This window comes from Diabrotica undecimpunctata, chromosome 5, assembly GCF_040954645.1.
Source record: "Diabrotica undecimpunctata isolate CICGRU chromosome 5, icDiaUnde3, whole genome shotgun sequence".
Taxonomy (NCBI): domain Eukaryota; kingdom Metazoa; phylum Arthropoda; class Insecta; order Coleoptera; family Chrysomelidae; genus Diabrotica; species Diabrotica undecimpunctata.
This window is the reverse complement of record NC_092807.1, coordinates 136,348,353-136,368,134: the sequence shown is the minus strand read 5'-3', so window position 1 is coordinate 136,368,134 and position 19,782 is coordinate 136,348,353. Positions and strand designations below refer to the sequence as shown.

The following is a 19,782-nucleotide window of genomic DNA, read 5'->3' as shown; positions in this document are numbered from 1 at the left end:
TTGATGTTGGGTCATCATTTCCTTCACAATGTACAGCCGTTCTGTGCGCTTGCTACTGATCACAGACCATACCATAATCTTGAGAGGAGCTTTACTCGCTCTACTATGCAATTCTTGTAATATTGGCAGGGCGACATGATTTGAAACCTCCCTCATCAAGGCTACTGCGGACTGTCAGAAACTGGCATGCTAGCTTCACGAATAAGTAACGTGAGGATTTTTCGTCAATTCTTTCTATTGTTTACGAAGATATCCCGTGACACGCTTTCGACCACATTTTTGGACACATTGGTGAGTCAGGGGTTTCTTGGTATAAATTTTTTTCTTGATATTGATCACTTTTGCTTATGAGACTTGGCACTGTTGACCTATTTGATGCTCAGGAATGTCTTTAGCCTTACCCATTGTAATTTTATTCTCAAAAATCGATATTTCTTGAAAATGTCTTTAAAATTAAAACTGTTTTTTTTTTCATTCACAATTACCTCTAACAAATTAATAAAACATACGCCATGGATAAAACAATATAAATCTTTCAAAAACAAAATAAAAACTGACAAATTCAATTCTAGTTTCCAAGCGCAAACCACAATGTTTATGTTGTGACATAATTTGACACAAATGACAGTTCTAGAGCTGTCAACGTCAAAAAGTAAAGTTATTAGTGACAAAACAGATTGGCCTACCTTAGTTGTGTAGCAACATATTATTTTACTATAAAATTTTCGAGCAAATGTGAAAAACTTAAAATTTTGTGACTGATCATAACAATTTGACCACCTACTGTATTTATTCACTCGGATATACTCTTCTCGCGCCCTTTTATTCAATGTAATAAATTATGTCTGCGGTTACTTTTATTCATTTTCTTATCTTTGTATTTCTTATTCTGTCCATTATAATGATTCATCAACACTTTTGCCAGAAATCCATCTTCACGGCTCTTATCTTTTCTCTAGCCCGCTTATTTGCAATTTATATCTCTGTCCTATACGTTATCATACTTCTTACTCATATTAAAAATTTTGTGTTTAATATTCTCTTGTGTATCTTTTAATTCCATTTCCATTTATTTATGCACATCTACACATTACTACTCCTATCCCCAGATGTTTTTCCATAATCTTAGAATGTTTATTAAATAAATTCCCTACAATGTGGAGGATGCGCAAATGGAGCTGGGCAAGAAATATTACAAAGATAAATCGCTAATAATCGATTAAAAATACTCATAAACAAACAACAACAGGGCAATATAATGTGTTTACTTATGTGCTTTGCTACGTGTAATAACTTTGTCTTCATAAACAATTCCTTATTCCGGTACTTGGTTAACATTATCTACTTTATATTTTTTGTTTACAACCGGATAATCATTTTATATTCTTTGTTATAGTATCTGAAAACGGTTGCATAAATTTAAACAAACAAAATGCCCATATTTGAACTATGAAATGATTTCGAGGTTAAACGATATCCCACATGGATGGGAGTACCAATAATAATGACATGCAGGTCGATTCTAACCTTCACCTGCATAATTTATAATATAAAATTATGATTAATAACTCGATATTGGTATTTAAATACACAAAAATTAAATGTTCATTGTTACTTTTTGAAAACTCACTTTTTTCATCATTGTCAAGGCTAAAGCAGTGATGATCCGAAGGTGTAATTTTAGTTTACATCGTATTATTAGCTGTACTTGGTTGTTTGTTCCATTTGCTAATTAATTTACATGGAAATGTGTAATATAACCAGTTCCAAGAATATTTAAAATTATATAAATCATTTGATGTTTAGACTTTCGTTGCATGATAGAAATTCTCACAGAGGACATGATAGGGTAGATGTCTCTGACATTGCTGGATACAAGTGGTATGTCTAAGGAACAGAGGTTTTTAGTATTATGACTGTGTTTTGAGATTATATCTCAAAGTAATGTCCTTAGTTTGCGTTGTTCGTGTTCGTAAACGATGCAAAACAATAAGTAGCTTTCCGCGTCAGCTGTAACGCAGAATCTGTACATAAAAAATTTTATTTTATTTTACACCGAATTAAAGACATTAATCTTTAAGCATAAACTTAAGATCTCGATCAATACAAACTAGAGAGAGAATAATACCGAAGTAGAATAAGATAAGATAAAAATAAAATTTATGTCGAAAAGAAATACGACATATATACATATATATATATATAGACATATTGAACACAATAAATGATCAATATTATAATAATAAAAAGTAAAACAGTTCAACGAACTGGGGTGCGAGCCAAACTGAGTTGCTCTGGAGATCGACGTGCGGAGTCTCCTACACTACTTCCAGAGGCTCGTCTCTTTGCGACAACATCTGAGATACACAAAATTATTAATTGGAATAGGGATAGGTCCACTAATCCACTTGACTATAGCAGGATGCTCCCTGACTAATAGTCAACACCACCGACATAAAACAAGGGTTGTCGAGACAGCTCAAAAAAAATTGAAACGTGTCAACTTCCTGAAGGGAAAGAAGCACTAAGGGACAGATTTGCCGAAGCAAAGTGGTATTCAATGTACTAAGTACTAGGGTATCAGTGCTGTACTGACCCCACGCCAAAAAAATTTGAAAAGGAAACGAATCCTCTCCAGGATAAAGTTCGCGTTAGCGCAACTCTTCCTGTACACGGGCCACGGAGGGATTGAATAGTCGCTGGAGAAGGTAAAGGGAATCAACTAAAAAATTAAAAATTAAGAATGGACTGAACATTTTAGAAGAAAGGTATTAAAAATTTAAGAAAACCGATTTATTCGGTTTCAGACAAATCTGAATTATCCGACGAAATACTGACAGGTTGATAAGGATAAGCTTTTAGGTCTGAATAAAACAAAAAAAAAATAAACAAAAATCACGACATATTTACATGCAAAATTAAACTGGATGCTCAATTTGATGAATCGACATTAGGTACAGTTCGTTGGCTATTAGGCACAACGACCAATGGCAGATTTCTATAAACATGGCTCTAGCCTAACCAAAAGTGTGGAACAGACCAGTGTTAAAGTTTCTGGGAGCCAAAAGAGGGATGCTTCCAGCTCAACAAAGGCGGGTGGCCAACTAAGTAGTTTTAGCAAACTTCGCTATGGTTATCCACTAGGTAGACAACCTAAATAGCATCAAACAATAATAAAGTTGACTATGACAGGCAAGCAATGAATGAACTTCCAACCACTGGTTGAAAATTAAACTAACGCAAAAGAAGAAAGACAGGATGGCCAATAGTTCCATAAGAATATCTCTGGGATTGATCACAGAAGAAAATTTCCAAGCAAGAAAACTTCCAGAAGGACAAAAGAAGAAAATAAATCCAAACCGTTAATACACAATCTTGGAGAAGAAGAAAGAAAAATGGGTATATGGCATACAAGCCACAATCGCTACACAAACAGTTCAGTCTAAGACTGATGTTTCCAAAAGAAACAAAAAAAGAATCGTAAGAGTCTTTCACGAAACAAAAACTTACGATAAGACTTAAAATAACCAATTCCTAGTTAGGAATTGGTCCAGTAGTAATTTATTTATTTTAATACACACCTATTATATATTTTCTATAAATATGTCTTAACTTAGTTAGTTTGTCATTTGTACGTTTATTTTTTGTTTTGTTACATTTCTGAACTTGAAAACGGCCTCTCGCGCGCTCGTGCTCGGTAACCCATAGTACACTGTCTGGCCCAGAATCAGAACAGCGCCGATCGCAACTCGGGTTGCATGGCATCTCTATTTTTTGTGTTACCCCATTCATTAATTTGGATTGTACTCTCGGGAAGATAATCAGGTGGTTTCCTTTTGCCTGCCTAATCGCAGTGTTATGGCCGGTTGAATTATTATGTGGCATTGGCCCGTGACTGACTGTTATCAACCCAACAGGAGAACTCATTCCACTGTAGCCTTTACTCAATAATGACATAGCTGCTGCCCTATTCCATGACCTCAGTTGGTCCACATGTACTTATTTAGTAAGATCTTATTTACACCTATCCTTCATACCTGTGAGACATTTCGCTATCAGCCAGTGGGACGCGCCGTGTCGGGGTTGACGACTCCCCCACTCGTACGTCTTCCGCGAAGTACAAAAGAGCACTACTTACTTCAGACCTTTGCCTCCACACAAGCTGGGACGGACACGGTAGTATATTATTATCTCAAGAATCATTTGAGCGGTTTTTCTTAATATATTTAGACTAATGATCTTTCTTGACTAAAGCCTTTTAGATGAATTGAGTTTTAATAAACATTGTATCTGTCAGCCGACTTATTCCTGTCTATCCTAAAGCTCTCCACACTTTCCCAGGAATATGATCCATTTGGTTAACCTTTCTTTATTTTTTTTGTAGTTCTTGTAGTTATGATTTTTCTTCTTAAGTTTTTTGTACAATAATCATAGTCATCTCTTTAAATCACTAATTTAGAATGAGTATAGTAGGATCGTCCAATATTTTTTGGCACTACGGTGTAGAAGAAAGATAACAGCGCTAGTACTAAGTTTCAACTGTCTATCTAGTTTCAGGAGAAACTCATTTTATTTAGTCTAAGTCGACCTGGAGAATTTAAATTTTTATAATTATCAAGATATTTTCAGCGACGGCTGAAAATTGTGCTTGATAATCAAACAGTACCGTTTTTGTCTTCCGGTACGCCAAATTATTTGTTTTTTTAGAGTATTTTATATCTGCTTTCGACGTCCTTTTTGTGCAATATTACTTTATTATTGTTTTTGTCAAATACATCTAATATAATTAACATATTTTGCTTCCTTTGCTCCTTCGTATAAATATTGTAAATTTTGTTTTGTAATATAGTCTAATATAGTACAAATTTCACTTAAATTATATATTCGCTTGATTAGAGATTTTTTCTAAGCCCTATTATCAAAATTGTCTTGTAATTTTCCATTTCTAATTATCTTTCAGTAACCAGTTGGTGGTTTAACGATAACACTAACACTTTTTATCTGAATTGTATCTATCTGTTTTGCAAAGCCAACCACATCCATATTATTATCGAAACTTAAATCTTAAAAATGGATGTGGTATTTTCACTAAAATAGGAACTAAACATTTTAAAGTGGCTATAGCCTAATTTTGAGGCTTAAATGCTTGGTTACATAAAAAATAAATGTGGTTACATTTTAATAGTTATTTAACCAACAAGTGTATTAATAAGGGCGATATATTACGCGCGAGCGAAGCGAGTGCGTTAATGTTCGAGATTGTTAATCGCCATTTTAATTCACGAGTTCGTTACAAAACTTTTCCGTCGACCGAACTTTTCAGAAATAAAAATATCTTAGTTTAAATTTTTATTTACTTAACGATAAATAATGACATACAATGACAGACAGTACTTACAGCGGCTATGTCATTTTAAATAATTTTTTAGTGGGAATATAAATAGGTACCTATATGTTTGGTTGCCTACACCACAGGTCACTGCCAATCACAGAGAGTTAAATGTGGTTAAATTATTATACAAGCAATGTATGTTGTGTTGCCTATAATAAAATCGTTAATTAATAGAAAATCATTCATTAATAGGGGTCATTATTCAACGATTTTGAGGGTGTTAAAATTAATCATAAATGGATGGTCGACGGAAAACAAATATTTCTTATGGTCTCCGTAAAATAACTTCATTATACTTATTGTTCACGAAAATTCGGTCCTCTTTTACATTTTATATTGCCTTTTAAACGGTAAGCATAACAATTATTGGACAGTTAAGCTTTTTTTCGATTTCAAGTCGCCGACAGTGGTGTAATTTTCAACGGGTATAATTGTGATATGATAGATTATGGTATACATACATATATAATATTTTAAGTTACCGAGGTTTACATATTTCTAATATAACAGTTTTTTTAGACGATTTGAAAAGGACCTGAACGGTTCCAAAACAGTAAGTTATTGGACAAAAAATTCAACTATTAGACTCAAAATTTTCAGTTATTGGACAAAGCATTGATTAAAAAAAAATTAAAAGTTAAAATTAGTGTTCAAAAAATTTATTCAATCTACCTACTATAAATCACTTATATTTTTTCATTTCATTTTCTTCTTCTTCTTCTTCTTCTTCACTGCATTTATAACTCTGGGTGAGTCTTCGCCGCATTGTTGTACCCCAATTCTTGATAAATCGGCTTCAACATCCTTCTTTCATTTTTTTCTCGGTCGGCCTACTGATCTTCTAACCATCTGGTCTTTCAAAAAACACTGTTTTTAACACTGCCATCCTCGGATCGTACCACGTGACCTGCCCATCTTATTCGGTTTGCCTTGATATGTCTAACTATGTTTTCAGTTCCATACAGAGTCACTAGTTCAGCATTGCGGCGTCTTCTCCAATCCCCTGTGAATTCATCTCTTTGAGGGCCAAATATTATTCTGACAACCTTTCTTTCAAATACTAGAAGCTTATTGATTTCCCGCTGGTGGAGAGTCCATGTTTCACTGCCATATGTAATAATTGGGCTAATAATCGACTTGTACAGTGTTAACTTAGATTTTTTTTTAGCAGCTTCGATCTTAATAATGTTGAAAGGGAGTATAATGCTCTATTTCTCGCAGCTATCCTTGCTTAGACCTCTTTTTCTATGTGGTTGTCCGCTGTGATTATCGCCCCCAGGTATTTAAACTCCTCATTTTATTTTGGTACAGATTAAATAGTTTTTCGACGTTTATGTCATCATTTGCATTATTTTCCGCCATCTGGGCCCACTTTTGTTCCATAGTCTTCAAGATCTTCTTTGCTTACCATTTTTGGTTCCTTACACATTTTGCTCTGTTTTTATTGGATGGTCTGTTTCGATTCCTTCTTCATTTTCTATTTCTCCCGGGTTTTTATAAACTTTGTTGTTGTTTTCATTACCTTCGCAACTTTCTACTTGTCTCGGTTCGTCGCACAAATTGCTGTTATTTTTTTTTCTGAGCGTTTATTTAATTATTTTTCTTATTGCCAGTTTCTTTTGGTTCTTGATCGGAGTAATCTTTATTGCTTCATATTATTTTTGACTCCTTACATATTTTAAGGTTGAATTCTGTTTGATAATCTGTTTCGATATCCTCTTCACTTTCTATTTTTTAATTTTTTAAAGTTCTTTTTCATTATACATTTCGCCGTCTTCTTCACTTTCTATTTCTGAGATAACGCCATCATCGCTTTCCTCAGTATAACACATGTGACACATGAATAAATCTTCATCACCTTCTTCAGGAACATGTACGTTATATTTTTTCTGAACACATCGTCGATGAATTATTTTCTTGCAACTATTACATGTTAGGTAATTATTTTTTATTGTTCGAACCTTGCACAGAAACATGAACTATTTTTTTCAGTATCTCGAGCAATATTTTTTAAAGCTCTTGCTGTTGCACTCTCTTCTCTTTTTCGTTGTCTCTCCAATTTTTCATTCTCTAATTCTAACTTAAAGGCACTTTTCTTTTCAAAACTCTCTTGATACTCTGTTGATGTTATAGCAAAGGAAACTCTTTCGGTATTTCTTTTATTCTTTCCTGTTGATTTTTATGGAACTAATAAGTAGTCATCTATACTTTTACTAGTAGATAGCAAACTATAGATAATGTCTTTACCAGGTTTTATGACAATATTTTGTGTCATATTAATTTTTTGGCCTTTGAAAGTTGGTTCTCAATTGGATTTAATTCAGCATCCAAATTTATTTTAATTTCTAATGCACCTGAAGGTTACTTCTTAGATGGATCTAATCCAGGTTCAGTCTCAATACCTGATTATCGAATGATCCTGGGAAGTCTCTCATGTCCAAGTCAACTTTTTTATTATCTGGCCACGAATCTGGTTTTTCAAAAGAATTCCATATTTTATATAAAGTCTAAAATTCTTCGGTAATGCTTTCCTTAACCAAAAAATCTTCTAATTAAATCTTCTCCAGCCAAACTGACAAATGTTATATGGTCCATCTGCGCGGGTAGCTCCTTTACTTAAAAATGTCATAAGGTTATATTAACTTATAGGTAAATACAAAAGTTTTTATATTATTACCTCGAGACGCTTATTTTTGTTTCCCAAACACTTCATCTAATCAACTGCATCTGGGTTAAAAGGGAATAAACCACAACGAAATCCATTAATTACAGTGTCCCACTTAATATTAATTAATATTAATCGCCACTACTTTTTTCAATAGTGGAGAAAATGTCACTTTATTTATAACTTCTCCAGGATTTTGTTGGTAAAATTCGCTGATAACCTTTTTCCTTCCCACTTTTATAAGCCTGAATACTGCAACATCACAAGGTTGAAGAATTCGGGTTGCATTCGGATATAAGGCTGTAACTTCAATGTTCAATTCATTGTAAAGTCTACTTAACTCATAAGTTAAGTAGACTTTGCAATGGAGACTTATGGCCATCTAAAAATAATAACACAGGGAACTGTATACTATTTTTCAACAAGAATGGATAAAACACATTTATTACATAAGCATAAAACGTCTCTGCCGTCATCCACCCATTATTGGATCTTCCAATTCCCCAATTAGAATCTTTGATGGTCTGGCTTATTTTTACTGGAATTCGCTTGTCAAGATAAATGATCATAAGATGACAAATTATTCCGGAAAGTCAAAAACATGACAGTGACGCTTTTCTTAGATGATCCCTTTTCCACAGAATAAACATTTTTCGCGCCTTTTCAAGCAAAAACTTTGCCAATTTCTGGGCATATCTGAAAACTGCATTCGTCACTATTGGAAATTCTTAAAGGGTCATTAATGATTAAATTTTTGGAAACAAGATACCTGATAATTTTCGAATGTCTGCTTCCGAAATACAAGCGCTCGCACCACTTACTGCTTCACTTGTTCGCTGCATAGTTGGTGAGTGTCTTTTTGCTGTTTTAGTCATCTCTATTTAACAAATATCCTTTATTAGCTGATTACCTTAAACCATCTATCACCAGGTTTGCTATTTTAAAGGAATTAGGCCGTGGATTTTCAGTCAAAAATGTTTTAATACTGTTTAAAATGTCCTCGAGTTTCCTAAGAAATCTTTTTGTTGCCAGCTTTTCCATCCACCTGCAACAATAAAAACAGTCATTTAACACAGTTCAACATATTACCTAACCGAATTAACTTTACCTTTCAAGATCAGGCTCTTCTCTTGCCGAAAGAATTAGATTTTGACTGCATGTTTTTTTTTATAACCAGGATTTTTGATATTAAATTTCTGAGATTAGTTCGTAAACAATAAAACGATATCAATAACGAAAACAAGTTAGTAAACAAACACAAAATACGTCTTTCACTAGAAGTCACAACCAAAAAGCGCAATAAAGCTTCCGCAATAAAATGATTACTTTTTCATAGTAATCCAAATTTTCTAGAAAGATTTAGTCTATTCGTATAGTGATCTGGTACTCCCTGACAAATAAGTAACATTGGCAATTATTGTTACAGGTGAACTAGACGCAACAACTAGACACACGATGACCTTACCAAGATGCGGTGTTAAAGATAAAGTGGGAACAGCAGATAACAGGGCGAAGAGATATGCATTGCAAGGTAAGTAATCACACAGCTCTTTAGTTTTAATAAATATACTCTATATATTATACTGAAAATTATGAAGAGTAAAGATGGGAAAGATATTCAGTATGTGAATTTTTTTTTAATACTTAGGTATTTTTTACCACTGCAGAGGGCGTCTTCCAAAAGCTGCATTTTAGTTAGGAAGACAGTTTTCTGCCTTCTGTAAATTTTGTTTTAAAAATTTCAACTAAATTCAATTCGTAAGACGTAAAACTTATAAATAAAGTTTAAAGTTAATTTTTTTTATTTTTAATGTCTTTATACGCGATTTTACAAAAAGTTCGAAAAAACGCTTGTTTTGGGGCTCAATTTACCCCTGCATTAAAAAGGTGGGGTGGTTTTTTTTTATACCTTTTTAAAGGTTTATTTCGTAGTGGTATATATTAAGTATCAAATAAAATTTGGTTTACTGAGATTGGTGTTATTACCTCTAATCATCGATTGCTTGTGCATGTTTGGTACCCTCACTTTCCAGTAAAAGTTGTAAATGGTCGGCCAAAGCTTTTTTTTCATAACTCTGCCCTCTTTTGATGTCTGGCTGCTCCTTCTATGGGCTTGAGTAATAAGAACTTCGTCGTAATATCTTTGATATTTCGCGCTTTTAACAGCTAGTAACCCTAATTTGCGACCATATATAATCATATTAAAAAAATAGCTTTAATTTGATATAAAAAACATTGTACATGTACACTTTTTGACTAGCAACCTATTATCAATGTATTCTCCTAATTTTAAATGTACTTGTGTAAAAATGTGAGTTTGATTAACTACGTTATGGACGTTGTTATCCTGCAGTGGGATTTTGTACTAAGAATACGGCATAACATTAGGTAAAACCGATTTTTGTAAAGACTGCGACGCCAAAGCGACACATTTTCAGGATATGATGGCATCCTTTTTTTTTCTTGGTATTCGGTTATTATGTCTTTTATTTACTAAAATATACGTTTACAGATAATTTTCCTCTCCAAGGCTAGGATTCTGGTTTTGTGTTTGCGATTAAATAGTGAATACAGGAGAGCGCAGTATGTGTGGAAAGGAGACTGGCTCATTTTCTTTTCCTGTCCAGAGTGTTGGCATTCTCAGGCTCCCTGTTGAGTGTCCTGATCAATTGGGCTTCCACTTAGGTTACTAATGTTTGCAAATCGAATCTTTCTTCGTAGAGCGTTAGACGGGGATTGTTTGGCGGGCCTCTGAGTATTATAGTTGATCATGATTGAAGACCAGAGGATTACTACCCACAACCAGGATCAATGTATTATCCCGATTTTAAATGTAGATAAAAATGTGAGTTTGATTAACTACGTTATGGACGTTGTTATCCTGCAGTGGGATCTTGTACTAGGCATAAGATTAGGTGAAACCGATTTTTGTAAAGACTGCGACGCCAAAGCGGCACATTTTCAGGATATGATGACATCCTTTTTTTTCTCTTGGTATTCGGTTATTATGTGTTTTATTTACTAAAATATACGTTTACAGATAATTTTCCTCTCCATGGCTAGGATTCTGGTTTTGTGTTTGCGATTAAATAGTGAATACAGGAGAGCGCAGTATGTGGAAAGGAGAGTGGCTCATTTTCTTTTCCTGTCCAGAGTGTTGGCATTCTCAGGCTCCCTGTTGAGTGTCCGGATCAATTGGACTTCTACTTAGGTTACTAATGTTTGCAAATCGAGTCTTTCTTCGTAGAGCGTTAGACGGGGATCGTTTGGCAAGCCTCTGAGTATTATAGTTGATCATGATTGAAGACCAGAGGATTACTACCCACAACCAGGGTCGTATTTTCAAATTCAATCGAATTTTTTCGTATACGAATTAACTCGAATGAAAAATTTCGTCTACGAATTTGAATCTGTATTTTTGAACGTCCTTCGAAATGTTATGCGTATACAAGGATAATTTGCACCGGCAACACTACAAATTCGAACAAGCAAAACTCAAATAATAAAAAAAGAAGAATAATTGACAGCTTTGCCCATTCTATGCTGATTTTGTCATCTAAAACAATTCGATTCTTATACTTTAGCTGACAGGAGGAGGAGGAAAAGAGCATAAAATATAGTGGTTGTGTCGGCAGACACAACCACTATATAAACAAAACACTATTTAAACAAAAAAAAGACATTCAAGCCTATCAACTCCATTGTGGGGGGCTTTGTTAATCTGTACAATTTTTAAAATTGTACATCCCAGTTCTTTAGAGGGATAAGAACGGGATGGTAAACGATTTCCGCGTCTACAAGAACATTAAATATATTTTTTTCTATTAAAAAATTATTTAAACCAGCTATGAAAACAAAGTTCAATGTAAAAATATTTATACAACAACGATTAAAAACTATAACCTGAAAGATTATCTGACATATACGGACCCAGTGACAACTGAAAAAACAACAATTACTTTGATCGTATCCTAGCTTCCCAATTCCAATTGTTCAGATTCATTCAAGTCGCCGTATATGAAAAAATTCGTACACGCAGTATTCGAAAATACAAAAAACTGGATTTCGAGCGAATTTCTCCTAATTTTGTATGCGAAATATGTTCAAATAAATTCAAAAATACGACCACTGGAGTGCCGTATCGTCTCATATAAAAGCGTTATAAGTTATATGGGGGGTTATATATGGGGTTAGATAGATAAAGTAAAGTATATGGTATAGCGGGAAGTCGCCTATGTATAGAGAATTGGGGACAAGATGACATCCTCGAAACATTTTGGGGCAAATAGGACACTTTTATTGTGTCCCAAGGCACAAAAATCTTTTGGGGTAAATGGGGCACTGAGAGAGAGAGGAGCTTTTCTATCTCTTAACAGATAAAATTTTTATATTTAAGTATTATTAGTTTGCTAACTATGGGTAGAAAAGCTCGTCAAATACCTGGATGTATAAAACAGGGTTAAATTTTGCTTATTTTTCTGTAGTCACGAAATCTCGTGGGTAATCAGGTCAATAATTATGGGTGATATGTCTGTAATAATTATTTATAATTATTACTTTTATTGGGAAATATCCCAAATTGTATACGTAACATGACATACATTATAAAAAATTCCATAAAGATTTATAAAAATTCCATGTGCTTGTCCCTACATCTAAATAAACTCTGATAAACCACAACTGTGACAGAAATTAAAATGATAGCCGCAGTATTTTTAATTTCGAAATATTTTATATAGCACGTTATTAGATTATTAAAAATGGCACAATATATGTTTTCGGCTTTTATTTAAATCATAATAATCAACAGCTACCAGTGAACTTTTACAAGAGAATCTTTTGCAGGAGATATGGTTCATGGAACGCAATGAATCAGAATATTTACACTCTTTAATTGGATGGTTACATATATGTTTGGTCAATTACGAAGTAAAGGGTCATTCTCGGTTAAGGTTGCGTTGACAAATACATACACTGTTCATGTTTTTTTTGCAAAAATGAAAGTTTATATGAAACAGTAATTTAGAATCTGTGATTGAAATAATGGCGTCGATTATTTTTATTTATGTATTGATCTTTATATATAATATCGTTTCTATATTCCCTCTTGGAAATTATTTATGCAAAGTATCCTATAATTAAAACATTATAAATATTAATAACAAATAATAGATAATGTATGACAGAAAAAAAATTAAACTGGTATGCCCTCATTAACAGAGTAAAATCGTAGAATTGGTATATGGGAATATCGAGATAAGATAAGGGGATCAAGTACAATGCTTGAAAAGACATGCATATAAGATGACGAATTAAAAGTTATTACTAGAGAACTTTGATTATATATTATCACAGTATGAAACCAAAAACTTGAGCTAGTTATCTTCTTTACGTGCCGTCTCCGCGACGAAGGTTGGCAATCATCATAGCTATTCTGACCTTCGAGGCAGCTGCTTTGAATAATTGCATTGAGCTTCAACCAAACCACTCTCTCAGGTTCTTCAACCAGAAAATGCGTCTTCTTCCTACGCTTCTCCTACCCTCTACTTTTGCTTTAGTGTTGCCCAAAATCGGTCTTGGTCTTGCAGTCTTGGTCTTGTTCTTGCGTTTTTGCAAGACCAAGACCAAGACCAAGACCGCCTAATTTTAGCAAGACCAAGACCAAGACTGACCGTGCAAGATTTAAGCAAGAACAAGACTAAGCCTGCGAGACTCTTGCGTCTTGCAGTTAGGACTTAGACTGAGTGTGGTTTTAGCGAGTATAGTAGTTCGGGTATATGCTTAAAGACTCTATGAGACGCAAAAAAATATGTAATAAAAATTTGAAAAACTGGACTTATGCGCATTACAAACAATACCATAAACATACATACCGAATCAAAATATTCATTAAAAAAACACATTTGACACGTGCTCAGAGGTCATAATTACAATGTAAAAATAAAATATTTTGTACATTCTTTTCCAGCAGACGACTTCTTCGCTGTGAAATTAATTGTCCATATTTTGACAATAGCCGCCCTCTTATCATAAAAACAATATTCTTGCATTGCGACGCCGACAGTAATATCGTATCGATATTTTTTTAAAATGTCACCCTAGCTAATAAAAAATATATTTGTTAAGGACACCCACTTAATAATTCAATTTTTTCCCATTATAATTTAGTCAGGAGGAATCTAAATAAACAAATCTTATCGGCCTCTATTCTGCTGTGCGATGAGATCATTCGGTTAAACAAAATTTGCTGAAAGAGCGTGGCTAATATTCAAAAGTACCGAGACAAATTAATAACAGATAATGTTAGTAATGAAGTATTTCGAATAACGAAGTAACGATATATAATTCTCGGTTTGTTATTAGATACTTAGGGTATTGGATAGTAACTAACACAAAGTAACTAGTAGTATAGTAGTTACTTTTTCGACATTGAGTCTCATGTAATAATTGTTTTTCATCTAATCCTTGTTGTTCCCGGAGTGACAAGTTTACAATTTGACATGAGGGACAAAGGTTCAAATAGTTCTAGTCCGAGTAGTGAGCGTTAGAGTTATAGATCTAAAAGACCTAAAAGCAAATTTTATGAGTTTTTCGAAATAATTCATGCATCCCAAATTGCTTTGTGTAAATTGTGCCTACCTAAAAAGGTTGAAATAAGAATGATCGACAGAAACACGTCAGATTTAAGGAAGCATCTAATATCTTTTCACAAAAAGAAATTACAAATATTTCTTCCGGAAAAACCAAAATTCGGTGGAGATATCACAAGCTTTTTAATAACCTCTAGAAAAGGTGGACATGTAAAAAAATATAGTTATTACCTTATTACCAATTACATACATATATTATGTACCTACTACTTTATTTTGGTAAATTAATGTATTTATTAAGTAGGATCTCCTTAATTTAAAATAACTTCTTTTGATTACCATTGCTTTTTTAATTATTCTTTATTTTTTCAAGTTAGTTTTTTATATAAAAGTAGAGATAAGATTGGTAAAAACATCTTATCACCTAAAAAATCTATGCCCTTGATACATGTATGTGGATTTTTTGCCCATCATATCCATCAGTCCCTTTCTAGGCAGATAATGTTCTTTAAAATACAGGCATGCTTATGTCATTAATTTGTTTTTTTTATTTTAACCATGTTTTAGCACATGTAAGCTTAGTAAATGCAAACATTTATTAAGAAACAGATTGACTTCCGTGGGGTCTGGTAGATAGCTGAGTTAGTTAGAGCATAGGCACGGATCGCTTAGATCGTCGCTTCAAACCCCACCCGGTGTCAGTTGTTTAGACATTTATTAATTTGGTTAGTCTTTATTATGGCTATGTTAATTCAAGCTTAAAATGTACTTACTCTGTTACGTTGTTCTAAGATCTAAAGTAACGTTTAATAAATAGCAATAGGCTAATTAATGGGTAACTGCAAGACTTGCAAGACTCTTGCTGCAAGACCAAGACCAAGACCAAGACCGGGAGTGCAATATCAAGACCAAGACCAAGACCAGGTGTATTGGCGCAAGACCAAGACCAAGACTGTCTAAGTCTCGTCTTGTTCTTGCATTTGGGCAACACTATTTTGCTTGAATTATGAGTCTCAAGATGTTTTATTTTTCGCCTCTCATCACATGTCCGAGATATTGCAATTTTCTTTCTTTTATTGTATTTTCCATTTCCATCTCTCTGCCTATTCTCGTTTACACTTCTGCATTCGTGACTTTATCTACCCATGGAATCCTAAACAATCTTCTAAATGTCCACATTTCAAATGCGTTAAGTCCATTTATTGTATTTCGGTTTATTGTCCATGATTCAGCTCCATAGTAGAGTACTCTGTGTACATTGTGTATTTCTGCAGTATAATCGTTATTTTCTGTGATTATCGTTCCCAAGTAAGTATATCTTTTTACTCTCTCAATTTGCTGGCCACCTACCGTTAATATTTTGTTTGTATTGTTGTTCTTGCTAATTTTCATGAATTTGGTTTTTTTTATGTTACGGAAGAGTCCGTATTCACCACTATATCTTAATATTTTATTCATTATTCTTTCTAAATGTTTCAAGTTGTCGGCTATTATGACTGTATCGTCGGCATACCTAATCGTTAAACTTCCGTTCACTTTTATGCCGACTGTCTCGTTTACCAAAGCTTCTTATATGATTTCTTCAGAATAAGCATTAAACAATAACGGTGACAGTATGCAACCTTGCCTGACCCCTCTCCTTATCTTCACTTCTTCTGACACTTCTCTTCCAATTTTTACATTTGATCGTTGGCTTTAGTATACATTTGATATCAATGTTATATACCTCACATCCAGATTCTTGTTTTTGAGTACTTCTATAAGTCGGTCATCATTTACCTTATCGAATGCCTTGTTGTAGTCTACAACATAAGCATACATAAAGATCTCGATTAACATCCAAACATTTTTGGGCCAGCACATTAAAAGAAAATAGTGCCTCTCTTGTGCCCACTTCATTTCGAAATCCAAACTGGGAATCACTAATATCCATCTCCAGATTAGCGTGTATTCTATTATGGATGATTTTTAGCAGGGTTTTTAAGGTATGTGACATTAGACTGATCGTTCGATAATCACTACATTCTTTAGCATGTACTTTCTTTGGTAGACAAATAAATGTTGATGTCAGCATTTCACGTGGAATGATTCCTGTGGAATAGATTGTGTTCAGTAGTTGTACTAAAAGATCTATGTTTTTTTTTCATTGACCAGTTTTAGCAATTCACTTGGTATTTCATCTGGACCAGCAGCTTTTTTAATTTTTCATGGACTTTACTGCATGCATAACTTCTAACTTTGTTATTTCGGGTCCCTCGTTTTTACTCTGATTATCTTCATATGTATTTTCCTGTTTCTGGTCATGAAATAATTCCTCTATATATTCTTTATATCTTCCTAATTTTTGTTCTGTCTCCACTAAAATGTTTTCTTGTTTGTCCATTAGTATGCTTTAGGTTTTTTGTTTGGCTACCACAGCTAATTCTTTAACTTAGTTTGTTTTTGTAAGTGTTCTATTTCTTGACATTTTCCAGTGAAATAAGTCTCTTTAGCTTCTTTTAGTTTTTTTCTTATTTGATTATGCAGCTGTTGATACTGAGTTATGTTGATATTTTTTTCCCTTCTTTTGCTTTCTAGTTATGCCCTATGATAATTGAAACATTATAACTATACTACATACACTGCCGATCATAAAATTATAGTCCAACAATTATGGTAATTTTAAATTATTTGAGAAATTTTTATTATTTCTCGAGTTTGTTTTAGTTCTAATACAGTTTAGTTTTTTAGTGAATATTCCTTCAATTTTATATATATATGCAGTATTACCCGCTTGAGTTAAGTTTATTAGCTAACCTAGATAGTCTCCCTCCATCTTCTTTTTCTTCCTGTGCCATGCTAATAGGCTAATAGGCTATGTTAATTGTGATATTACGTTTTTCTTTGACTTAAGCCTCTTCTTCTGTCTATCTTACCTGTGAAATACCTACCTCCATAACTTATTTAATTATTTTATTTACAATTGTCAACTTGCGTACCAATCAGATAGGCGTTTTTGAGATTACTATATTAGGTCAAATTTCGATTTGTTTGGAACCATTGTTTCGAAGTTTTCTGGTTTGTGTAGAATACTAACTTGATTTATATAGTACAACTGCATTAATGGGAGGAATATCTCAAAGTATCTGTTTTTTAATCAATTACCACACCTTTCGGATGTTATACAGTCATAGGAATCATAATTAAAATATTAAGTGAACATTTTTTTTATTTAAAATTAACGTGTCTGGATAGCTTATGGTCATTGACACGGGTACAGTTTACAACATTGTACTAATTTTATATACAAGCATTTGATATGAACATTTTTTTTTGTGGAGAAGTTGAACAATAAAAGTTATCACCATGCATTTTTTATATTAGCTGAATTAAACATGTTTCTTTTAAAAATTTAAGAACACTCTCAAAACGGTTTGGAACACTAAGAATGTCTAGATTTCCTTTTAGGTTGTGCTTGTTTCTAGAAGATTCATACTGGAAGAAGTCCATTATCACGTGTTTAATAAAACCAGGGGTATTGCCGTAGTAACTTACTAGAGGGTTTTCTGATTCCATAAGGTATCCATGTGTGAGACGTTTATGACCTATTCGTGGTCGGCGAATAAATGATTTTTCTTTCCTGTTCATAGAGGACATATTGACTCAAGATAAGTTGGGTTGAACGTCATGCAGCTTGGTTTTTATTTTATTTCACAGGTCTGCCCATGAGCTGAGGATTTTTTGTTTTATCAAGATCTTAAGATTTGTGTGAGTTTGGACCTTTTTGAAGGTTGACTCAGAAGAATATGCCGCTTTAGCAGCCTGGTCTGCTTTTTCGTTTCCCAATATACCAACATGAGATGGAGTCCAGATCATTATGTCTGTTATGTTGGCAGAATATAGTTGGTTACATATGGTGTGTATTTCCTGCACTAGTGGAATTTGGAGACGATGCATCTTATGGAATGAATCGAGGAAAGAGAATCAGTACAAATGTTAATTGTTTTGCTTTTATTGATGGATTGAAGTCTTTAATGCTTGGAGTATTCAATACAATTGTGCGGTGTAAACACTGCAACTTCTAGGTAGTCGCATAGAGCCTATTGCCATCGTCATTGTGGACACAGTGCAGCCACAACAGCCTTTATTCTTAGACGCATCGGTGTACAAAATTTTAATAAATTGTGTTAAGTTGAGGTTGTTTTGGAAGGATCTTCTAAAGATTGAGTTTGTAGTTTCTATTTCTTTGATTTTGCATAAATCAGTATTGAATATTGGAAGATTGTGCATCCACGAAGCTGTCTTGGTGGTATAAATAGGAGTAGTATTTGAAAGGTTGATAAAATCTAATTGCTATTATTCTTATAAAGTATGAAGATAGAAGTTGTTGCCTTCTTAGATGGAGTGGTGGTTCTGAAGATTGAACACAAAGACTTTCAGCGGGGCTTGATTTGAAAACAACAAGACATAGTCGTAAGGATGTATTTTGAATAATGTTTAGAGATTTTAGTAAGGAGCTACTAGATGCCTTATAAAGAATAGTGCCATAGTCTATCCATAGAAATTATTTATCAGCTTCCCAAGAGTAGCCAGCAATAGATTTAAGTAAATTGATTCTTTGCTCACAGTTTCCTTTAAGTTCCTGAATATATGCTGTCTACAGATAAGCTTTTTATCAAGGGTGATACCAACAAGTGTCAAATAGTTAACTGTTTGTAAACGAAGTCCGTTTAGTGTTATAGAAGGTAGATTAGGTCTATGCTTTTTGGTGTAAAGTAAATTACTTTAGAAGATAGATTTAGAAGCTAAAAACACAAATCCAGCACGCGTAGACCAGGTATCTATTTTGTTTATTACATTTTGTAGCAAAGTAAGTGAAAATTAAAATTGGAATTTAAATTATGACAGAATATTTAGTAAATAGAAAGTTAAATGAAGAGTTGAGCGCCAACTATTTTTAGAATAAAAATGGTAAAATGAAAGAAATGAATGAAAAATGAATTAATGAATAAAATTGAAGTAAAATAATTATTTAAAGAAAAATAACAAACATGTGACCTCTATAAAGTTACAAACCCTAAACAACTTTCGGTTAAAAAAACAGCTTACTCTTTTTTGAAATTAAAAAAAAATATATTTTGCAAATGATTTCCGAA

The 19,782-nt window shown here is 33.3% G+C and overlaps 1 protein-coding gene across 4 annotated transcripts in view; it reads left to right on the top strand.

Moving 5' to 3' along the window:
* Mmp1 (Matrix metalloproteinase 1) overlaps nucleotides 1-19,782 on the top strand; it is a 151,617-nt gene that overhangs the window by 97,852 nt on the left and 33,983 nt on the right. For all 4 annotated transcript variants that reach the window (XM_072532778.1, XM_072532777.1, XM_072532779.1 and 1 more), the window contains exon 3: nucleotides 9,484-9,588. In XM_072532778.1, the coding sequence (XP_072388879.1) occupies nucleotides 9,484-9,588 (105 nt within the window). The remainder of the gene's footprint in view (nucleotides 1-9,483; nucleotides 9,589-19,782) is intronic.